This window comes from Cyphomyrmex costatus, unplaced genomic scaffold (genome assembly GCF_001594065.2).
Source record: "Cyphomyrmex costatus isolate MS0001 unplaced genomic scaffold, Ccosl1.0 scaffold162, whole genome shotgun sequence".
NCBI classification, from domain to species: Eukaryota; Metazoa; Arthropoda; class Insecta; order Hymenoptera; family Formicidae; genus Cyphomyrmex; species Cyphomyrmex costatus.
The window spans coordinates 249311-264346 of record NW_017275632.1 but is presented as its reverse complement, the minus strand read 5'-3'; the positions used below and the strand labels follow the sequence as shown (position 1 = coordinate 264346).

General features: G+C 30.0%; 2 protein-coding genes across 5 annotated transcripts; both read left to right on the top strand.

Moving 5' to 3' along the window:
• The first annotated feature begins 1235 nt into the window (after positions 1-1235).
• Positions 1236-5365, top strand: LOC108771610 (protein phosphatase 1 regulatory subunit 7). Of its 2 annotated transcripts, XM_018536943.1 has the most exons (5): positions 1236-1468; positions 1547-1653; positions 2637-2833; positions 4509-4980; positions 5084-5365. In XM_018536943.1, the coding sequence occupies exons 1-5, from the start codon at positions 1456-1458 to the stop codon at positions 5282-5284; spliced, it is 990 nt and encodes a 329-aa protein (XP_018392445.1). In that variant the 5' UTR covers positions 1236-1455; the 3' UTR covers positions 5285-5365. The 2 variants fall into 2 exon arrangements, with proteins under 2 accessions (XP_018392445.1, XP_018392444.1); XM_018536942.1 differs by lacking the exon at positions 1236-1468 and having other exon boundaries at positions 1525-1653.
• Positions 5366-7235: 1870 nt separating this feature from the next.
• On the top strand, positions 7236-13114 carry Amacr (Alpha-methylacyl-CoA racemase). Of its 3 annotated transcripts, XR_001940651.1 has the most exons (7): positions 7236-7261; positions 8162-8276; positions 10646-10781; positions 11369-11512; positions 11676-11916; positions 11996-12875; positions 12995-13114. XR_001940651.1 is itself a non-coding variant. In XM_018536921.1 (6 exons), the coding sequence occupies exons 2-6, from the start codon at positions 8169-8171 to the stop codon at positions 12498-12500; spliced, it is 1134 nt and encodes a 377-aa protein (XP_018392423.1). In that variant the 5' UTR covers positions 7236-7261; positions 8162-8168; the 3' UTR covers positions 12501-13114. The 3 variants fall into 3 exon arrangements, 2 of the variants coding, with proteins under 2 accessions (XP_018392423.1, XP_018392424.1); XM_018536921.1 differs by having other exon boundaries at positions 11996-13114; XM_018536922.1 differs by lacking the exons at positions 7236-7261; positions 8162-8276 and adding an exon at positions 10159-10198 and having other exon boundaries at positions 11996-13114.
• The last annotated feature ends 1922 nt before the right edge of the window (positions 13115-15036 follow it).

Here is a 15036-nt window from a genome sequence, read left to right as displayed (position 1 = left end):
ACATGCTTCATGCGTTATGCAAAAGTGTGTGCTGCGGCCTTAAGCCGTAATCACACTACGGGTTGCGCGCTCTGTTGCGATTGAGATTACGGTTGCATGTTGGAAACTAAGGGTGCTGTCCCATGATACGGAAATTACACCGGAACGGAACAGTGAGACCAATCAGATCTCTGCAATCATTACTCTACTTTCCTTTCTGCGATTGTGATTGGTCTCACTGTTCCGTTCCGGTGTAATTTCCGTATCATGGGACAGCACCCTAAGCATGCACTGCTCTGATTGGTTAGTTTTCAACATTCAACCGTAATCTCAATCGCAACAGAGCGCGCAACCCGTAGTGTGATTACGGCTTAAGACATTACTTAAGACGATCTTAAAATAAGAACCGACTATGAATACCGGCCTTAAGCGGGGAGCACAGCTTTTGCCAGGAAGTAAGATATAAGGAGACTCCACTCCGTAAAATAAAAGTGGACCCATTTTAGGTTTCGAGTTCAGCTTCCGATTCTGATGAGTGCGAGTAAGAGAAATGATCATTTCTCTTACTCGCACTCATTATGCGCAGCACTACTAAATTCACGAGCGCTGCGAGTGTCGAGGATCGGAAACGGAACTCGAAACCTAAAATGGGTTCATGTCTTGTAGACTGGCGAGACCGAGTGGAGTCTCCTTATATCTTCCTTCATGACTGAACTTAAGACGGTCTTGAATATAAGAACTGACTATGAATACCGGCCTAGGTGACAGTGGCCCTAAAGCCGGTTCTACATTAGTTGCAAACCGATCGCAAGTTTGTTGCGACAGCCAATCTGAAGCATTGATTTCAAAATGCAAGCTTGAGATTGGCTGTCGCAACGAACTTGCGATCGGCTTGCAACTAATGGACGCATTCAGCGGACTCAACAGTTGAGTGAGCGCTCGCTGTTATTGGTGTAATCTTTTAGATCACCCAATCAGAATTTTAGATCTGGAAGAATACACCAATAATAGCGAGCGCTCACTCAACTGTTGAGTCCGCTGAATGTGCCCGTCGTTTTGACCATGGTGAAAATATCCCATGGTTTTGACACAACCAGTATGAATTGTGAAGTGTCGTGAAGGCGATTATTGGCAGTCCATACTTATACAATCTTACGTAGTCAAAGTGTTATACGATGTTTGATTGATTTGTTATTTATAATTATTAGCATGCTTACACACACACATAAGCTTATGGATTTTTCCTTCACGTAGTTTGTTTAGACCTTCATCGTTTTAGTATTATGCAGTGTAAACTAGAATGTGTTTAGTGTCATTTTAACCGTGCATTGTTGAAAGTATCAGTTAATCGAACGAAAGTAGGTAATCACTGATGTTTTAAGGTGATTTTAGGGTGATTTGAGTTAATATCTAAGTCTGTCAAGAAATCTACATCCATCACTTTTCTCGTCAAGTCGTCACACGACAAATCTCACAATGGCTAATTATGGTACGATACTCAAGGAGTAAAATTTTCGTACATGTAATCACGTATGGACTTAGGTTATGTTTAATTTAATTATTGTAGACGAGAATAAAAGCGAGAGTTCCGTCGAAATAAAAGCAGAAAACGAGGGAGAGGACTCCGAGGAGAGAGAGCCTGATAAGATATTAATTATAGATCCTGATAGCGAAGTGTGTTTCTTACTTATTTTTATTAAACAAAATAATATATATATATATATATATATATATATATTATCGAAAGCTATTAATTATAAATCCTAATATTGAAATGTCTTTTTCTTGATGTCCATTTTCACCAATATAGATCAAATTTTAATCTTGATTAATGCTGATTCTCCATTGAGTCCTAAATTTTATTGATATAGTTGATCAATAGCCAAACTTGTACGACTAACACTGATTAGCGAACTTGACTGATTTAAGGGCCGATTGTTCCATTTTTTGGTAAATTGTACCCATTAGGTAAATCTGGCAATCTACGTATATAATTGAATAATCTTGATATTTACCTAACAGATAAAATGTATCAAAAGATGGAACAATCAGTCCTAAAACTAAGACTTCTGACTCATTATAGAATTAATTTAACTTATTCAACTTTTTAATTAATTTAACTTATTCTTCAACTTTTTCTAGCTGTAATAACCATTTCTACTAATATAGATTAAATTACATTTCGGTTTATTTATTTTTATTTTCTAGTTTTAAGGATTAGAAAAAAATAAACAAATTAAATTGTGATTAAATTACATTAGATGTTTTTTTAGCTGAACTTTTTATATGATTTGTCTTTTCTCTTTTTTTCTTCAACACGGAGAAAAAAGGAAGAAAAGTAAACCGTGCAAGAACTTTAACTAAAAAGAACAGATCTATTAGTAGAATTGTAAACATACAAGAATTAGAAGAAGATATTAAGTTAAGATTAAAGTTAATATTTTATTCATTTATAAAGTTTTATTTATTTATTTATAAAAAGTTAATATTTTAGTTAATAAAAATGGACATTATTCCTTTATTCTGTTAAATAAAGTTTAAGGTTTTCAAATTTTAGAAATTATATATATATATATATATATGACAATTTCTGTGTGCGTGCATGTGTGCTGTAAGTTACTTTGTCACTGAGATTATTATTATATCAATTGTTTTAGGAATTAGACTTCAATCACTCAAGATTAACCAAACTAGAAAATCTAGAACCATTAACACAAGTACGAAGATTATGCTTCACATGGAATCTGATTAAAAAGATAGAAAATCTTGATACACTTATTAGTTTGGTAGAATTGGAATTAAGAGATAATCAAATTATAACAATAGAAAATCTAGATGCCCTCGTAAATCTAGAGTATGTTTTTAACTTTAATTTTATATAATGCATAATGTACATACATGTATAGTCTACATGGTGAGGAATCCAAAACGGGCCACCCAAATTACTTGCATATTTTTAATGATATGAAAAAATGTTTCAAATGAAAGTGGAATAGTTTGAAGAGGGACGTGTTTATTTTTTGTTTAGGTGGAGACACCTAAAAGATATTAAGATCACCTCCATTTTTTTAAATGGAATTACATGACTTTATTTACATAATATAATTTTTTAAACAATTCTTCATATAAAAGTATGAAGGTATACATATTAAAAAACCAATCGTTTAGAAGATATTTAATATCATATGTCAACATATATGTCAGAATAAAGTATAAAATATCTCGTAAACAATTGGTTTTTTTGATATGTGTACCTTCATACTTTTATATGCAGAATACTAGAATAGTATCAGTGTACCTCTCGCTCTGATGAAATGAACGGCAAAGTTCACAAAACGTTGGCATTAGCAATGGATAAAAACAACATGGTGATAACCAGCAAATCTTCTGGTATATAATTGAGGATACCCGTAAAGGCCTCAAATACATTATATGTAGATTTGTTTTAAAAAATCATATTATGTAAATAAAGTCATGTAATTCCATTTTAAAACGTGAAGGTGACCTTAATATCTTTTAGGTGCCTTCACCTAAACAAAAAACAATATGACCAAAACACATCCCATTCGAAACCGTTCCATTTTCATTTAAAATATTATTTTATATCATTACAATACCTTACTGATGAGTCCAGTAGTGGAAGCCGGGACGAAACGCCAAAAATTACGTGATATTCTTCGCAATATAGAATATTAGAATAAATTATTAGATTCAGATTTTAAATTGTAATTTGACTCTTATTCGCCATTTTTAACGTATTAATTATTGTTATATAAAAGAGTCCTTTAATTCTTCAATTATTTATTTTAATATCATCAAAAATAACCAAGTTATTCAGGTAGCTTGTTTTAAATGCCTCACCATATATGTGTGCGTACATACATATATATCGGATGTTTCAGACCACCTGTACCATCCTTTTATCTTCGCAAGATAACGTCCAATTGAAAATGTTCAGACAAAAGTTATAAGATTTAAATTAAAAATTAATTTACTGATCTTATCAGTTTGACTTTGGATAGCATCGTCAAGATTAGATAAAAGTTACGTCAATTTTTTAAATAAAAATCCCCATTTTTTAATTACATATTTTTGTATCTTATCTCGAGCTTTTCAAAACGCTATAACAAAACATTTTTCCATAGAATATTTTTTAAATTATAAGTTACAATATTGCTGTGGCATTAGCATTATTTATAATGTCCAAATGATGGTTAAAAAACCTTTGAAATGCTGTTCAGGGTTATGATAAAAACCCTTGAGATAAGCTACAAGGATATGCATTAAAAAATGGAGATTTCTATTTAAAAAAAATTATCGTGACATGAACCTAACCTTGGCGACATCATCTAAGGTTAAACAGATGAAATCAACAAATAGATCTTTTTAAACCCTAAAATTTTTGTTTGAACTCTTTTTCGATTGAATGTTATCCTGCAAAGACAAAAGGGTGATACAAATGATCTGAAATACCCAATATATGTACATATGAATATGTACATGAATTCTAACAATTTTTGACATTTTAGACTCTTGGACTTGTCATTCAATCGCATTAAGAAGATAGAAGGGTTAAGTAGCTTATTGAATTTACAAAAATTATTTTTATCGTCAAATAAAATTTTACAAATTGAGAATATCTCACACTTAACAAATCTTACGACGCTGGAATTAGGCGATAATAAGATACGTGAAATTAAGAATCTCGAGGGTCTTGAGAATCTGACCAATTTGTTTTTGGGTAAAAACAAAATCACCAAAATCCAAAACTTGGAAAACCTGAAAAATCTCACGTTGTTAAGTCTACAAAGTAATCGAATTATAAAGATTGAGCATATTGAGGAATTAAAGAAGTTGAATCAATTGTACTTGTCTGAAAATGGTATAATGTGTATAGAGAGCATAGAAAATTGTCCAGAATTAACAACGTTGGATCTAGCAAATAACAAAATTAAAAAGATTCAAAATATGGATCATCTTGAAAATCTTGAAGATTTCTGGGTAAGAGGAATTGATCAATAAATGTGTATTTCTATATTATACATATAATGTACCTATATTATAATATTATAACTAGTCATTTATTTTTATTCAACATTTACAGATGAATAACAATGAAATTGAAGATTGGAACACGTTGGAAAGTTTAACAGTCAACAAACAATTGCAGACCATATATCTGGAGCACAATCCCATTGCAAAAGATCCAAATTATAGAAGAAAAGTCATGCTATTATTACCATGGCTCAAACAGCTAGATGCAACTCTCTGTAAGAGAAAAACTGGTCAACAATGGGGAGAATAATAACAAGTAATACATGAATAGAAAGTATAATTAAAGAAGTAGTATAAATTGTCTATAAAGGCTTCATGTAATGGAATTCAGAATTACATTGTTGTTGCTTTCTTTTGTTATACCTTGATATGATCATTGTATAGAAACTCTTGATCACATAATATTATAGTAATACTGAAGACACATTTAATATTAGACTATTATGAAACTACTTGATGTTGGAATTTGTTTGATAATTTATTCAAAAATTCTTTTGTATTAGGAAAAAAATGAGAGATAGTTCTCGTGTCATGATAAATTTAAATTCTGTTTTGAAAAAAAAATTTGATATATTCTTTTTGCTCTAATTACATATACTATCGTATTACATATTTGTACTCATTTCTATCTTTTTCTGCATGCATCTTTATCGATTATGTTAAGAGATTAATATATAGATTTTAATATTTCAATATAATTGATTTTTATAATAACGTATTGTTCCAAAAATAAGATATATATTTGTATTTTATAGAAACGCAAAATAGTTTTTTGTAATCGCCATTTTGTTGATCCATCTTAATAATGTAATTATTATTAAAATGTAATCATGTACAAAATATTCTACGTTTACATAAATAAATCATTTTTAAATGTCTCGAATTTGACCGAAAATCGATCATTCTTAAACTGTAACTTATGTTTAAATTATAATGCAAGACGACAATGGAAGATTAATTAATTAGAGATAAATGTTTCCTGAAATTAACATTAATTGCTTGTAATATAATGAGAGGCCTTAATCATAATCCTTCTTTTCCTTTCACTTTATGGAAGAGAACATAAAAGTATAATCGCAGCGCATGGTCGTAGCGCAGTATTTCGCGGCTGTGAAGTCCAAGACACAATGCGAGGGAATAACGATTGCGATAGGAATAATATGGTGGTTTCAATCTATCAAAAATGTGTATTCCGATATGTATTCGATTTCTGATAAGTTGAAACTTATCACTATCGTTATTCCCTCGCATTGTGTCTTGAGCTTAACAGATTTCTTAACCTGTATAGTCGTCAACTTTAACGCTTAATATTTCGGTTCGCAGGGCACAGCGGGATGTTTTTCTGCCAGATTCGTTCATTTCGCACAAAAACGCGTCAAATGAGTGTATTTTTATCAAAGTTTGAGGTGAGCGGGGTCTTCTTAACATTTACAAAAAAATAATATATCTTAACGTATATCCCATACCCGCGTGGGATCTAACTGCCTAGAAGTTACAGACTAGACAGTGAATGTACATACATGTCACCAAGTCTGCAAACGTGTAACAATTCGTTACATCATACCGATATGACAGATTTCATAACCTCAATTAGTGAACTTTAACAATAAATATCTCACTTCGTGGGACTGGGCACATTTAACTGCCAGATTCTCGGAGATTCTTTCATTTTATGCAAAAACGCGTCGAATGACGCGTAATTTCGCATAATTTCGTTGAGATTGAAGGTGAGGAGTGTCTTCTGTATGTACGGTAAATGTTTACCGTAATTTTTTATAATGCGTATTGCAAGGAAATTATAATAATTTCGAATTCATCGCGTAATTATGACGTAACTTGATGACAATTTCTAATTGACCATTGGACAATCACGTGATTTATTGATGTGCATAAGCATACCTTGTGCATAGTGTATCTTGCATAACTGCATAACATATGCATAATGATATACGTAACCATGTCCTTGTGTTTATATCATGCTCATAGCGGCATGTAGAGTTGGTTTGATAGATTTTCTAATCTCTACAGTTGTCAATTTCAATGCTTAATATTTCAATTCATGGAGTAGAGCGACGCTTATTTCTACCAGATCCTTCTGTTTCATGCAAAAACGTGTCAAATAAGCCTAATTTTATTGATTTCTAAACTGCCTATTCTGTATAATAACCTATTTATTGTCTATGGATTAACGTTGAAGAATATATATCGTTATAACGAGAAAATACTTGTAAGTATAATACTTAACGAGAAAATACTTATTGTATAATACTTTGTAATTTTTCTCGTGCTTTTTTTACGCGAAAAGCGATGTGTTACGGAAAAAATAATTAAAATATTTAAAAAAAAGTCTAAAAAATGCTGTATTATATTGTATAATCATATATTAATATGCTATCGTTATAATCAATATGTGTACGTATCAATGCTGAAGAATATGTCATTATGAGTACTTATAAGTATTTTAATATATAGACTGACACATTTCCTAGCCTTAATATTCCTCAACATGAACGTTTTTAAATATCTCGGTTTGCGGGGCAGAACGACTTATTTCTGCCAGATTATTTCATTTCATGCAAAAATGCGTCGAGTAAGCCTAATTTCATTGATCTTTGAGGTTTAAGGGGCTAAACTAAATATAATGACTCTTATAAGGTTCATATAAATATTGTATAGAGTTAATATAATCAAATGTTTTGTTAGAATGTTCTAAACAACAGGACTGGGTATGCATATGAAATACTTTTACTTAAAACACAGTTTTTGCAATAAAAGTGTATTTTCTATTTTATATTTAAAATTGAAAGATTAAAAGTTTTATGTGTTTCATAATTAATTTTCAATCTTAGTATTTGAAATTATATGAAATACATTCAATCTTTTGTTATTAATATTGATGTATAAAATACAAAATACTTTTATATACTTCCATGAAATATAAAGTGCAAAATGTTTTCATATGCTCCACTGAAATACAAAATACAAGAGATACCATTGTTTTATAAATATCATTTTTCAAATAAAAGTATTTCAAATACATACCTAGCTCTAATAAAAGTATTGTAAATAAATATCAGGTGAAAAACTGCATTTTTATAAAATTGAAGTTTCATTAATTTATCAACAGAAACGCTATGGCTTTAAAAGGAATTAAGGTTGTAGAGTTAGCTGGACTTGCTCCAGGACCTTTCTGTGGAATGATTTTGGCAGAATTTGGAGCATCTGTTACCAGAGTGGATAAGGTAATTAGAAGTAAATTTTATCAGAGTACTCTATTAAAATTCATATACTAAATATATTTTTGTAGCTTACATTATAGTAGAAATTAATATTATCACATCATTAATATTAAATAACATGATAATATTACATTAATATTTTACAAAAATGTCAATATCTATAAAAGTCAGCAGCTGTTTATGCATATATACAAGATGTCTCATTTATATAATGCATTAAGATTTCTCGATAACTGTGGTAAATACGGGGAAAAATGTTTCAAATAAAAGTTGTATAGTTCGGAAGGGGGCATAAGAAAGTACCAATGACCTTGGGTAGCGTCGTTAAGGTATCGATTTTTTTTTTAAATAGAACATATTTTTTATTTCAAAATATAATAGCTGACAGCAAGAGCTTTTCAAAGCATTTTAATGAAATTTATTTTCATTAAGTACTTTCCGAGTTATGAGACTCGAAAGTTACAGTCTTCAGCATTATTAGCATCGAAATTCTATTATATACATATGGTAAGTACGTCTCTTTAGGCAGTCTTGCCGCGCGCTTGTATTTGGCGGTAAACCGGACAAATTTGATAATTTTCATCAATTAATAACTCGTTAACTAATACAAAAAAAATGCTAAAGGACTTTTCTTCTCAGTTTAATCCATTCTATCTCTATATACGAGAATTTTACAATTAATTATTATTAGACACCCTGTACATATAATTTTGATATATTTTCTTTTAAAATGAATGCGTATTTCTGAAAAACTGAATTCATTTCGCGCTACATTTTAATTTATTTTTATTTAGTGAGTCGTATCCTTTTTATTTATTTAATCGCATCCTTTTATTAATAGTAAATATTAATAAACTATTCACATTAAGAATGAAACCATTTTGACTTCAAAAACAGGCAAATTAGCTATAATGCTGTTTCTCAATATCACATATAATTTGACGAGATTCCATTATCAGTCTAATCTTTGAAAAAATTAACAATTAATATTAACACACACTTCTTACGTATTTCAAAAATAACGATTATGTAATACAAAAGGACCAATAAGAGTCTGATAAATAGAAACACTTTATCAAATATTCAAATAAAAGTACTGAGATACTACAAAAAAAAAATCAAAGAATAAACCTTACTATATTAAAATAGAGACTCAAATTTCAAAAAATAAATAAATAACTCAATAGGCTACGAGTCTAAGATGCTTTAATATAAACAATAAGTAAAATCAAACGTTTCTACCCTTATTAGATTATCATTTCAGTGTATATAAAATTTAAACGTATAGATATAGTTAAAATCTTGATACAATGTATAAATATATGATGAAATAATCTCACATGGAAGGAAACCTTCTATTTAGAACCGGTAAAAAACAAAAAGAGACATTCTCAACTAAATGGTGGTATTAAAAATAAAGATAAGAGTTTCCTCTCACTCTCCTCATCGTGCAAAGGTGACGATCGTTATCATTATGAGAATGTCTCTTTGTTTTTTTTTACCGATTCTAAATATTAATAGAAGGTTTCCTCTTCCATGTGAGATTATTTCATCATATATTCATACATTGTATCAAGATGTTAACTGTATCTACGTTTAAATTTTATATACACTGATGATGAGCCGATAAGGATAGAAACGTTTGATTTTGTATTTTACTTATTGTTTATATTAAAGAAACTTTACTTTAATTAACATTACATGTTTCAGCTGTATGATTCAGCTCTCTTCAGATGTACAAAAATTCTATATAAAAAAAATATGTCTTATATTCTAAAACGCTAAATAGATATACGGTAAAAGCACTATTTTGAAGAAAAAAAATGCGATGACATACTGGATAAGATAAAATCATCATTGTTCACCAAACGATTGAATAACCGATTGAAACAGTGTTTCATCATGTTCTGATGGGAGAAAAAAATGTATTTCAGCAAAAGATATTTCTTAATTTACAATACATGAGTACATTAATTGACTTTAGTTTAAAATTATGTTAAATAATTAATTAACTATGTAAAAAAATTAGTCATTTCGCCTTTTTGTAATTATTGAAAATAACTTAAAATGTGTTGGTGTCAAAATGTTTAATTATTTTTTATTAACATTTTTAATAAACATTTTATTTACACGCGCGAATAACTGATATTTGTCTCCTAGATCTAAATATTTACATTTCTGTGTTTCTTCTACATATTTATATCGTCTAAAAATTTATATTACATTTATTTTCTCGAAATCTTTATTCTCTTGTTGATATTTCATAACATTGTAGTTAATTTTATTCACAATACGATTCAAAAGTATAATTTTAATGTAAAGAGTTTTATTCTATGAATATTTATATCTTGATTGTTTTTATCATGTTATAGCTTGAAACTCAATCATTAGATTGTTTGGGCCATGGGAAGAGATCAATATCATTAAATTTGAAATCTGAAGAGGGCATTAATATTTTCAAAAAATTAAGTGACCAAAGCGACATTGTCATTGATACATACAGGAGAGGTACATATGTATATACAGTATTATTAAATTTTAATGTACTTTGAAATCATACTTTTAAAGTAATGCCGTTTGTATTATCGATAAAACTATCGTTTTTGACATTTTCGTTCCTGTCTAATTTCTTCATAATAATTTCGCAGAATAAAAATTCCCTTTCCACGATTTAAATATTCATGCTAATGTATTTGCCCCTGGTTTATATTGTGTCCAAAGCTGGAAAAAATATGAAATTACAGATTTCTTTATCCATTTTTATCTTCAGCACATTGGTCGCGTTATATTGAAATTAAATGGATAAAGAAATCTATGATTTCATACTTTCTCTAGCTTTGGACACAAAATACACTAGGGGAAGGTATGTTAGCCTGAATATTTAAATCGTGGAGAAGAAATTTTTATTCTGCGAAATTATTACGAAGAAATTAAACAGGAACGAAAACGTCAAAACGCTAGTTTTTTCAACGCTATCGGTAATACAGGCGGCTTCAGCATTCCTTAAACAAGGAAATGTCTAATTTTAAATTTTCGTATTAATAATAACTAAGAATAATTTTTTAAAATTTATGTAATTACTATATATTCAAAAGGAGTCATGGAAAGGTTGAAGATTGGACCAAATGAACTTATGGTAACAAATAAAAAATTGATATATGCTAGGTTAACTGGATACGGTCAAACTGGCTCTTTTGCAGATATGGCTGGTCATGATATCAATTATTTAGGTTTATCTGGTAATATATTAAAATCCCATACAACATTGTAATATAACAATTCATATTAGATTTGTACTCATTATAATTGTATTCGCATAAAAATAAAATGCATTTTATGCTTTATATTTTACGATAAAACCTAATTATTTTATATATACGAGACTGTAAATTATTAATATAGGATTACTGTCTTTATTTGGTCGATATAATGAAAAGCCTATACCACCTGTCAATCTGGCTGCTGATTTCGGCGGCGGATTGATGTGCGCTCTTGGAATAATCTTGGCATTATATGAGCGAACTAAGAGCAATATTGGACAGGTGATAGATGCATCAATGGTAGAGGGATCAGCATATTTAGGATCTTGGTTATTCAGATCGCAAAACATGGGTATTTGGGAAAAACCACGTGGTAAAAATCTGTAAGTACTTCTTTGGGACATACAAGTGTGTTTTTGACTTTTGTTTTGTAAAGAATTTTTTTTAATTATTTTTTCACAGTCTTGACACAGGATCACATTTTTACGATACATACGAGACGAAAGATAAATTTTACATGTGCGTTGGAGCGATCGAACCACAGTTTTATGAAATCTTTCTAGAAAAACTTGGTCTTTCAAGCGACGAAGTACCACAATACGAAAATTTTGAAGAAAATCGTCGTAAAATTACGGAAATTTTCAAAACGAAGACTCAAGCGGAATGGTGCGCTATATTTGACGGCACTGATGCATGCGTGACACCGGTGCTAAATTTGAAAGACGTCATGTTACATGTTCACAATAAGCAGAGACAGACATTTACGATTGTAGGAGACGATTTAATTCCAAATCCTGCTCCTCGTTTATCTCGAACACCCGGAATTTCTCTTGGAGTTCAAAGAAACCCACAAGTCGGTGAAGACACTGTACAAATTTTAACTGAATTAAAATTTCAACCTAGTGAAATTGACCATCTATTGTCAAATGGGATTGCTTACCAATCGCAGCACATTTCTAAACTTTAAATTAAAGTTACCTCTATATAAGATGTTGCGTCTACCGCCAGAATTGATTGTTTCCAAAAACAAGCATATTTTTGTAACACTTTTGCACATGCGCGAAACAAACAGACAAATGTTATTACTCTTAAAAAAAAAAAACTTATTGGTAAAGGGCACAATCTGTCAACTTTTCAGAACGTTTGAAAATCAACTCGACTCTGTCACCAAGCTTCAAGCTTTGTATTTTTCCCAATTTTCTTCGCATTTCGCTAGTCAACTGATGAAACACTCTGCACTGATATATGGGCGAAGTATGGAGGCGAAGAATGGAACAATATATTAATTAAAATGTACGTACACTTTGACCTTGGGTGGAATCAACAAGGTCAAACTCATAAGGTTGGTAAATAAATCTTTTTACAACCTACACAACTTTTGTCTGAAACAATTTTGTAAAACTTATACTTTTTGAGATATTCGAAATCCGATCTTTCTCGAACATTCTCTGTCTGTCGTAGCTACAGATGGTCTATACTAATACATCGTATTAGGATCATAGGATCCTAGGTTCAAGGTTGCAAAAAATAATCCCTTTGATGTTCCCGACAATCTCTGAAACTTTATTGGTTAAATTTCCGAACACCCTGTAAGTATATCTATATACAGTGTCCGAAATTTAAATGTAAAAACTTCGAGAGCGTATAGGGGATTGATAAATTAAGGAAAAAAAGTCATGTAGAGATGTTTGTTTTTGCTTCGGTTTGGAATCGCAAAAAAGACAAAACGTAGTTTTCATTTTGTACTTTTTTTTTATTACTTATTCACTTGCTTAATGTAGATATTGTTCAAAATGTTGGTCCTTGCAGCAATGCATTGCATCTAGTACGAAAAGCTTGTGTTGTAGCTAAACACTGATCTGGTGATATTTGGTGCACTACAGTCTCAATTTAATTTCTCAATTATTCTTTTGAATTGATTGACGACGAATAAACTTCCTGCTTTAAAACTTTCTACACAAAGAAGCTCAGTGATGTCAAATCAAGTGATCGGGGTGGTCTACTTAAAACACAGTTTTCGTAATAAAAGTAGATTTTATATTTCAGCGGTGTACATGAAAGTATTACATATTTTTTTTATTTTAAACTGAAAGGTTAAAAGCAGTTAAAAGCTTTATGTATTTCACAATTTAAATAATAATATTTAAATATTAAATCTTATAGGACTGTACATGTGAGAAACACAACCAATAAGAAATTGCCTTTAACGGTCGGCTGGATTTATCTCCTTAGGTGTTACATGCTTATAATTCTGTGTGGAATAATAACATTAATTGTCTATCTTAGTATTTAAAATACAAAATACTTTCAATCTTTTATTATTAATACTGAAATACAAAAAATATAAAATACTTTTATATACTTCCATAAAATATAAAATGCAGAATATTTTCATGTACTCCGCTGAAATACAAAATATATGATACAATTGTCTTACTGTTTTCAAATAAAAGTATTTTAAATACATGCCCAATCCTGAATGTAGCTTCGTTCGTTAAGATTATTTTTGATAGAAATGAATTGTCATTGTTAGATTGTTCAAGAAACTAATTGCTAAAATTCAACTTTTTGAAATAATCCCGAAGTAATAAATTCTGCACTTTTTGAGTATGGCGGTTATCATCTCTTAAAATTTGGCAGATTCTGTACTATAGCAATTGTAACGCAGCTGATACTCTCCGAACATTAGTCTCAGGATTGTTATCAAAGTGGTACAGAACACGATTTTCTACTTATATCTCTGCTCTTAACGGATCTTGATGAATTGAAAATTAGCCGTTCTCACGCAACCTATCAAAAATTGTTGTAATAATTCGCCGATTTTATTATTCTATTATCAGTATAAACACTTGCAGGGTACTCAGTGTTGTCTGATTTAATATTTCTGAATATTGCGAGTATCGTATCAAATTGATATATGTATCAGGAATCCCAGTGAAATCCTGTAAAAATGCTTGGTTTGATTTGGACCGTATTACTACTCTTAACTCATTACTACTGTTAGATTCAGACGATTTAATGGTATAAATTAAGATATACTAGTATATCTAATGTAATACTATGTATTTAATAAGAATATACATACATGTTAATGTATGTAATATACATATTGCAATATATAATTGTGTGATAAAGTAATTAATTTGTGTAAAATTACAAATAATCGAATAAAAAAAAACATTGTATTTTTCATATATTTACCAATATAAGCTATAATTATAAAATTACCATAAATTTTATAGAAATGTATCTATATAAATCTGGAGATACGGTAATGTCTCGGCGCTAAGTCAAGCGCAGCGACACTGTCAATAAATTACATGATTTCATTTTATGTATATTTGTATTGTAAGAAATAAATATGTTTATTGTTAGGTAATAGTTGTGTGAATATATTGATATAAAGTATCGATTATACGTTCGCATCTATCGAATTTGATAGCGCCGTAAATTCTAAGATTTCCCATTTCGTAGCAAGTGCGCGGATCGGAGCAAATGCGTTA

What these genes read in the sequence shown, in the direction of transcription:
- LOC108771610 (XM_018536942.1), top strand. Translation starts at nt 1,525, where the DNA reads ATGTTTAATTTAATTATTGTAGACGAGAATAAAAGCGAGAGTTCCGTC. An exon ending in TTATAGATCCTGATAGCGAA is followed by an intron (nt 1,654 to 2,636) that starts GTGTGTTTCTTA and finishes CAATTGTTTTAG; the next exon opens with GAATTAGACTTCAATCACTC. An exon ending in AAAATCTTGAAGATTTCTGG is followed by an intron (nt 4,981 to 5,083) that starts GTAAGAGGAATT and finishes CAACATTTACAG; the next exon opens with ATGAATAACAATGAAATTGA.
- Amacr (XM_018536921.1), top strand. Translation starts at nt 8,169, where the DNA reads ATGGCTTTAAAAGGAATTAAGGTTGTAGAGTTAGCTGGACTTGCTCCA. An exon ending in CTGTTACCAGAGTGGATAAG is followed by an intron (nt 8,277 to 10,645) that starts GTAATTAGAAGT and finishes ATCATGTTATAG; the next exon opens with CTTGAAACTCAATCATTAGA. An exon ending in CAATTATTTAGGTTTATCTG is followed by an intron (nt 11,513 to 11,675) that starts GTAATATATTAA and finishes TTATTAATATAG; the next exon opens with GATTACTGTCTTTATTTGGT.